The sequence below is a fragment of the Syngnathus acus genome, chromosome 23 (assembly GCF_901709675.1).
Source record: "Syngnathus acus chromosome 23, fSynAcu1.2, whole genome shotgun sequence".
NCBI classification, from domain to species: Eukaryota; Metazoa; Chordata; class Actinopteri; order Syngnathiformes; family Syngnathidae; genus Syngnathus; species Syngnathus acus.
This window is the reverse complement of record NC_051107.1, coordinates 3406009-3413941: the sequence shown is the minus strand read 5'-3', so window position 1 is coordinate 3413941 and position 7933 is coordinate 3406009. Positions and strand designations below refer to the sequence as shown.

The 7933-nt window shown below is 44.3% G+C and overlaps 1 protein-coding gene across 1 annotated transcript; it reads left to right on the top strand.

Moving 5' to 3' along the window:
- The first annotated feature begins 358 nt into the window (after positions 1–358).
- Positions 359–4937, top strand: LOC119117448 (amphoterin-induced protein 2-like). The gene is made up of 2 exons (XM_037243725.1): positions 359–990; positions 1958–4937. The coding sequence occupies exon 2, from the start codon at positions 2035–2037 to the stop codon at positions 3520–3522; it is 1488 nt and encodes a 495-aa protein (XP_037099620.1). The 5' UTR covers positions 359–990; positions 1958–2034; the 3' UTR covers positions 3523–4937.
- The last annotated feature ends 2996 nt before the right edge of the window (positions 4938–7933 follow it).

Below are 7933 nucleotides of genomic sequence, written 5' to 3'. Positions count from 1 at the left end.
CATCAATGCGTGGTTGCATCACTTGGACTTAACCAACAGCATCATTCACTGTCTCGGGGTGTCATGATTGGAAGTTCTCTTCGATTCAAATTGAAATCCATCCATCATTGATTTTTGGCAAATTTTGGATTGTTTAATTAGATTTCAGCGCCGCCATGATGATTTAATATGCCTCAGGGCGTTCGGAATCAACCAATGATGTTGTCAGTGAGGCGGTTTCTTTAATCAATCCGATTTCAAACGTCATTGAGCCGGAATGTTCATTCGTGTCCTACTTTTTTCGTTTGTGAACGATTTTAGCTGCCCTGTGTATAACGTGCTCGACACATAAAGTCGACTTTCTATAATTGTGACGTGATATTAACATTAAGTCAGGTAAATCCCCCACTGAATGCTCTCTGGCCAAATGCACGGCCGCCATGTCATAAATGATTAATTCTTGAAGTGTGGTATCCGGTTACTATCGTAAAGAACGCCTAAGTTATGTGCGTATGCTCTTATTTCAATTGAACATTGTTGTGAACACTTAGACCTACTACACTACTCTTTTTGACGGTGGTCCAAAAGTTTAAAAAGCATCAATAATTGCGATCGACCTTGCGTTTTGTTGCGCTAATCGTGGCCGCGCTGTGCAGCTGCAGCTTTTTTTTTTTCTCCCGTCACTCCACTCCAGTCGCGTGCGTGCGATGTTGTGCTGCGGTGGCTTCCCGTCTTGCCATCGCCCCTGTCCGTCCCCTCCCACTGGCGTCACGCAAGTCGACCTGCAGGTGAACAGTTCATCGGCAGCTTTCCCCCCTCTCCTTCCTCCCCATCGCGCACGCCAGCCGGCTGTCTGCTTTTTTGAGGCTCGCGCAATGTTGCGCCGCGGGACCAAACCCAGCCGGCTTTGAGAGCCACGACGGAGGATCATGCGGTCGGAGCGCGGATGCACAAGCTAACGTGGACGAGAGGATGTCTGTTTGAACAGGCAGCAGCTGCGTGGGCGTCAAGGTGAGCAGGCAGCGGCTTTGTATTTTCAGTTTTTTTTCTACGTTCTTTATTCCCACGATAAGCCAAGGGTGCGGAGTTGGTCAGTTCCTCCTAATATTAATTTTCCTGGATCTGACAGAGTTGTATTCCGAACGGCTTTTGTAAAGCACTTTTAAAACAATTGTGTGCAGTTTGATCGTAAGAGAGGAATGAGAAATTAATACGGCTCATATTTCCTATCCGTCAGAAAATACAAACAGAAGCTAATGCTAATTGTTTGACTTTTCACCCCTCATTCGGGCGCAGCTAGGGATGCATCGATGCTATTTTTATCGGAACAAGTACTTGGCGTTTTAGTAATACCCGATACCGAGTACGGATACTTGCTAACGCATCTGGCGATGGAAATTGTTTTTGACTTAAATTAAAATGATGAAGAAACATTCTCTTATCCACAATATAGGAAAGTCTAAGTATGCCAATTCCCTTAGTCATCTGTATCGAAATACCAAACAGAAAGAAACACAGTGACTTTACTTGTACCTGAACACAGCTGTTGCACGAGCGCTAGTGTAAACACGAATGGCGGCTGAAATAAACAACCAGGCAGCATTCGCTATAATAGGCAAGGCAGCTTTATTTATTTATATAGCAGATTTCAAACACAAGGCAACTCGAAGGATTGCCTCTCTGGATTCAAAAGTATTTGTACTTCACTCTGGTCGGCAGTTTATTTCATTTGTATGTAGCATAACAGCTAAATACCGCGTCACCATGTTTGCTTTGAACTGTGGGATCCACGAATTGATCCGAGTCTGCAGACCTCTGAGTCCTTCCGGCTTGTTATTCCATGAAAATACCTCGAACGTACCCCGCGATACAAAGCATCCAGTGATTGGTTGAACTAGTCGCCGGATTTTAAAATCGAATCAACAGCTGACCAGTTGATCAAAACGATGACATCCAAATTTGTGTGATTCTTCCACAGCTCTCCTTCCAACGCATGACATGTGTAAAGCACGTGAGACGGCAAGCTGAGACTCAGCCCTGAGGGGGAAAAGCAGGATGCGTGTCATCGCGTCGCATCTATTGAGCCAGAGCAGCGTCAACCCCGCGGCGGTGGCCCTGCTGCTCACACTGTGTCTCGGCTTCCCTCCTTGGACCCTCACGTGCCCGCCCGGCTGCATTTGCACTAGCGATATCGTTTCTTGCAGCGGCTGTAATCTATCCAGGCTACCCCTCGACCTCCCTGACTACGCCACCCGCTTAGACCTGAGCCACAATTCCCTCGCCGCCATTCCCACTGATTGGACAACGCGGCCGTTCGAGCGGCTCGCCGCTCTGCTCCTCGGCCGCAATCGCGTCGGCCAGATTGAAGCCAACGCTTTCGCCGTGACACCTCATCTCCTCCACTTGGACCTCTCATCCAACAATCTATCAGAGCTCAATTCGTCTATCTTTACCGGCCTGACGCAGCTCAGAGAGCTGCTGCTGTTTGGTAACCAGATTGCTCAAATCAATCCTAACTCCTTTAGTGGTCTCCATAGTCTGGTGAAACTCTACCTGTCTGGAAACAGACTGACGTCACTTCCCGTAAATCTTTGGGATGGAGGTGGGCCTCGCAACTTGACCTTTCTCGACGTGTCAGCCAACAGGCTCGCCAGTTTGGATGTCCGCACTCTGCTTTCTCTGAGCCAACATGGCGGAATTTATTTGCAGGGAAACCCTCTTAGGTGTGACTGTGCTTTACTGGCTCTTCTTGAGTACTGGACGTGGAAGCAGTATCGCCCCCTGTTGGACTTTAAAGATGACTACCCGTGTAGGGAGAATGTAAGCCCCAAGGTGAATTGTAGCCTGGACGAAGAGGTGTCCAACGAGGCGGGAAGTTACCGAGTGGATCCGGGTCAATGGTTGTGGTTGACGTGCCCGGGCTTTGCTTCGCCGGCCGTGAAAGATCCAGCTGTGTTCTGGGTGACCCCTAAAACGATACTATCAGCAGCCGAGCCAAGCGCTCACCTCGCAGTCCTCCCTAATGGCACCTTGGAGATAAGAGGAGCGCTGTTGGAGGATTCCGGCGCATACGCATGCGTGGCAGCCCGCGGACGCCGCTACGACCCGGACGCATCTCCCGAGGTCAACGTGGTCGTGGGAAACATGAGCTCCGTCGCCCCCAGCGGCTTGGCCCATCCAGGCGGAGGCGAGCATTTCAATACGGCTTTCACCACCCTGGCTTCCTGCGTGGTCAGCATCATACTGGTGCTCCTCTACCTCTACCTGACGCCGTGTCGGTGCAGGGAGAACAGGGGCGGGGCCCCAGGAGGCTGCGGAGGACGAGCTATCGTCCTCTGTTCGGACCCCAGGGAACTTGAGTCGGGGCAGCGGAGGTCCAATGGAAAAAGGGTAGCGTTCCTAGAGCCCCAAATGGAGGACTGCGATAGCACTGGAGCAAAGTCACCGGTTATCAACACGAGTCAAGCTACCACTGAGGGAATTCTTAAAAATGGAAGCAGGACAGTGGGGCAGACCCTCACAGACTCAGCCCTCATGGTATAGCAAAACATCATCTACGATGAAAATATACGCAAAACAGTATGAAGATTTGGCTTTCGGGTGAAATCTTGCAAGTTGCTTATTTTAAGAGGCTGAGGTAGCATTTTTCGACTTTGACTGTTTGGCTTGTGTCTTTCAAAGTCAGGGCCTTTAAATGGTGAGTGACGTGGGTGTCCGATGGGCTAGCTGTGCACTTGCTAATGGTTAGCATGTGGCTCAGCTGTAGCCATAGTAGCCAGTGTATCAATCTGCTCATTATGTGTAATCAAATGATTCTACCGACTCAAGTCATAAGACTCAATTTAGCCATTTAAGGGTCATCCTGAAATGTCACCCGAAAGTCCAATTTCCCCGACATTTTTTCGGGTCGTGTTTAACCAATTTGACCAATATCCTGCCTGTGCTTGTAAGAAGACTCGATATGGAAAAGATACAACAGCAAAAATCACAAAGATGATGGAAATGCAGGTGGCGGAAAAGTCACACTCCAGTCTGACTGGCTATCGATAATTGAAAGACCTGTCGCGCTGTGCAAACAGCAGCACGGAAACCAATCCAAACGTGTTCTATTATAGATCAAACCCTGTCTGCTGTGTCTTCGAGTTATTCCACATGAAGAAAGGAACGAGTCTCTACTGGATCACATGACTGCTTTAATAAGTTGGAGCAATGTAGCGCTCACCAGTAAGAATGAGATTGATCGATTCTTTGTGGTGGAAATTTCTCCAGGAGTTCATTCATGCTCATTTTTGTATGTCTGGTGATGTAATTGTTTCGTGAGATGTCTTAGTAACAACGCAATGCAGTAAGTAAGTTGAATCAAAAGACGTCTTGATGGCTATCATATTAGCATGCTTTATTGTACTCATAAACATTACTGGGACGTTCATATTTTTAAAAAAAAGTTAACTAACATAACCATGTTAACTAAGTGCATTATCGTTAAAAATCATATTGGTCTATTTTTTTAACAACCTAAAGTATTTGAACAGGGGTGTGTAGACTTATTGGATGTACGAAATGTCGAAGAATGAAGGTCAGAAATGACTGCTTGGTGTTTCCAATTGCACTTTGTTTCGCTTCAGAATGAAAAGCGCTCATCTATCAACCCAAGAAAACGAACTGTTGGAACGATTGACCCGAAGTACGCGAGAAAAGAAAGGCAGCAGAGTGAAGTGTCATTCCGGCCCGAGTGGTGTCAACCAATGAGAAAAAGGTGTGACCTACATTCTCCCTTTGTCTGATATTTTTAGCTGTGTGCTGTCGTTTCCAAGGTGGCAGAAAGCTTGTATTGCTTCATCACATGTCCTGTCCACACCATCTTACATTTTTTTTTAGTTTTGATGTCCCATTTGAATGCACATAGACATCGTCACGAGTGTGGTATTTTAAAATAAAAGGTTACGTTTTAGAGGCTGTGTATTGCTTTGTGCCTCCAAAAAGTCATTATTTTAGGCACCATGTGGAAATAAAGTCCGCTTGGGTGATCAAATGAAAAGTAAGGTTACATCAGAAGGATTTAAAGCATGGCAAATAACCTCTTAGTGAGTCAGCAAATCACAATTTTCCAAAAATCCTCTTAAGGGCCCATTCATTTGCTACTGAAAAAGTGAAACCTTTTTTTTTTTTTACGCTTTATTTTGTTAAAAAAAAAAAAACACTTAACGTGATTGTACAGTGGCAGAGAGGACATACGGAGCCTTTTCCAAAAGTACGATGCTTTCAAAAGTGATGGGGGAATTGGCTGTTGTTAAATGGAGACGCCTTGATGGCTCCCATAGGGACCAAGCTGGAAATAACTCTCCCAGGGACGAGATGTTTTTCACATCTTAATATGTTGACTTCTAAAGATCGGGTCCCATAATACTCTCACTATTGCGTATGATGCGATAGCGGCGGCAGATGGAGCTCACTTAGCAACAAGCGGCAATTTGGGAGACTGTCAATAACTGTTAATTGCCTCAAACAGATGGACTTTGTCAAACTAAACCTAAAACAAACAGAACTGATCATTAATTGAATCATATATTCTGTATTTTAAACAACAAAGCTTTGTATTAGTTATCCCTACTAGCTTAATGCTAACACACAATACAAAACACCATAGACAGGTGGCCGTGTTACACAATCGGTGTAGCAATACATGTAGACAGACAAAAGAACACTTCTCACAGGGATGTAGTCTTCCTCATGTGCCGCCCCCTGGTGGCCAACTAAAGAAAGACAGTGGTGTAATGTTGTTAAACCAAGCAATAACTTCATAAGATTTGTTTTCTTTAATTTTGAGGTTGAGTCTATCTGTTAGCATCCAAAATTTACAGTGTATCGTATTTTCCGCACTATAAAGCGCACCTAAAAACCTCCAATTTTCTCAGTGCGCCTTATAATCCAGTGCGCCTTATATATGGACCAATATGGATTCGTGGATGAGGATTGATTTATTAAAGTAAGCTTTACGTGTTTATTTTGTGTGTTGTGTGATTGATCTATTATTGTTTTCACTATTTCGAGTGTTCCTATATTGTGATTGCATTAACCTTTGAGTTAAATATTCTATGTCTTATAATCCGGTGTGCCTTATATATGAACAAAGTTTTCAAATGGGCCATTCATTGAAGGTGCATTTTATAATCCGGTGCGCCTTATAGTGCGGGAAATACGGTACATTTGCACAAATGCTGACTCATAGTACTGTAATACCCAAAGAGGAGCATCATTTTCAGAGTTATGACGGGTGCTAAAACTTAAAAGATTCTACCACACAACAACATTTTAGCAAGGTCATAACGTGAAGGCACATGACCACTCCGCTTAAGCTTTAACGAACACCGCTTTGATCAATATCCACCAGGACGCATTAATCTTCTCAGTCCCGAGTCCTAAAATGTAATAATTTCCTGATGGGCAATAAGTCAAACGTTGGAGAAAGTTTAATGAAAGTGGGAGTCGTATTGCTGAAATAGCAACGTTAATGTGAACACATTCTGTGTAATGGTACCATTTGGCAAATGATGCCTACTGTTTAATTAGAGCTTATCTGGTTCATTCACCTTGTTCTGACTCTACCCTCAGAATAGTCTTAAAGGAGATCATTTGTGTGATTTATTTCATTTTTTATTCTTTTTTTTTTTTAATTAACAACTGCTAGCAAGGCCCCCATGCAGCCTTGCTGCTTATTAACAAAAAAACCTTTTGTGTGATTATTATTCTGCCTCCATAAGGTATGAATGAAAGCTTGTCAAACACGCATCAAAAATTAATAGCGTGTGATGGAAATGAACGCCTCGGTGGAGTTTGGAGAACATTTGCACGTGCGACACCATATTTGCTTCTCCGAGGAAATGATCGGCTTTCCAATATCCAAAATGTGCCGACGCTAGTTCGGTATAAATATCGTGCCTCTTCCTCCCGTGGCTTCCTTGGAAACGCCGAAGCTCACCGCTCTGGAATACGATTATATCCCGTGACACGTTTGGAAATATTTACAAATGACACTTTGAGTGGCACAACAGGGAAGATTTGCGCTGACACTGCACTTCATTAAAATGTGTGTGTGTGTGTTTATTATTGCGAGCAGCATTCGGAGGGATAAACACAAGCGACATCGTCTGTGAAATTGCCACAGCAATCGTATTAGGTGGAGGAGGCGAATCCATAAGGACCCGTCGCTACAATCCTGATCCACCTTATATTGAGAAACATTTTTTACACTGCAAATGAGGCCAAGCCGAGACTTTTTTTTTTCAAGCTGACGGCTGTCGGTTATGAAAGGAGATCAAGGATGAGAAGTCGTGTCTTTTCATATTCTCGGACTGGATCGAGACCAAACAATTCCGTGCTGTGTTTATGTAATCAGGACGCCTCAGTAGGGAAGCAAACTCACATATAGTAACTGCGTGTCGCAAATAGGTTACTTAAAAGCAGGGGGGGGGGGTCGAGCGACCAAATGGAAAATTGGAAATATTCTTTCCCTTACATCAGGGGGGTCAAACTCATTTTTGTGGCGGGCCGCATCAAATCAGACACTAGTAAAAAAGTGTTCAAAAATGAACGGTAATAAAAATTGCGAGCAAAAATCTCTATTTTTAAAAAGTGAAGACGATTTGTGATTTTAGTAATGACACAAAGTTGATGCAAAATTTGTCGTCGCGGGCCACATAAAATGGTGTGGCGGGCCCCCGGGCCTTGAGTTTGACACCTATGTATGAAAATATCATATTAGCATGAGAAAATGATGCGAAATTTTGGAGGATTCAGAGTGCGAACAAAGAAACAGCAAGCCGGAATATTTTATGCAAATGAGCAGGGCCTTCATTAGGTCATGGTGTTTTTTTGTTTTTTTTTAAATCAATAATACATTACAAGCAAAGTTGCAAATAAAAATCCAGTCTACCAAGCATGCATTCCGGTTTTG

What these genes read in the sequence shown, in the direction of transcription:
- LOC119117448 (XM_037243725.1), top strand. Translation starts at nt 2,035, where the DNA reads ATGCGTGTCATCGCGTCGCATCTATTGAGCCAGAGCAGCGTCAACCCC.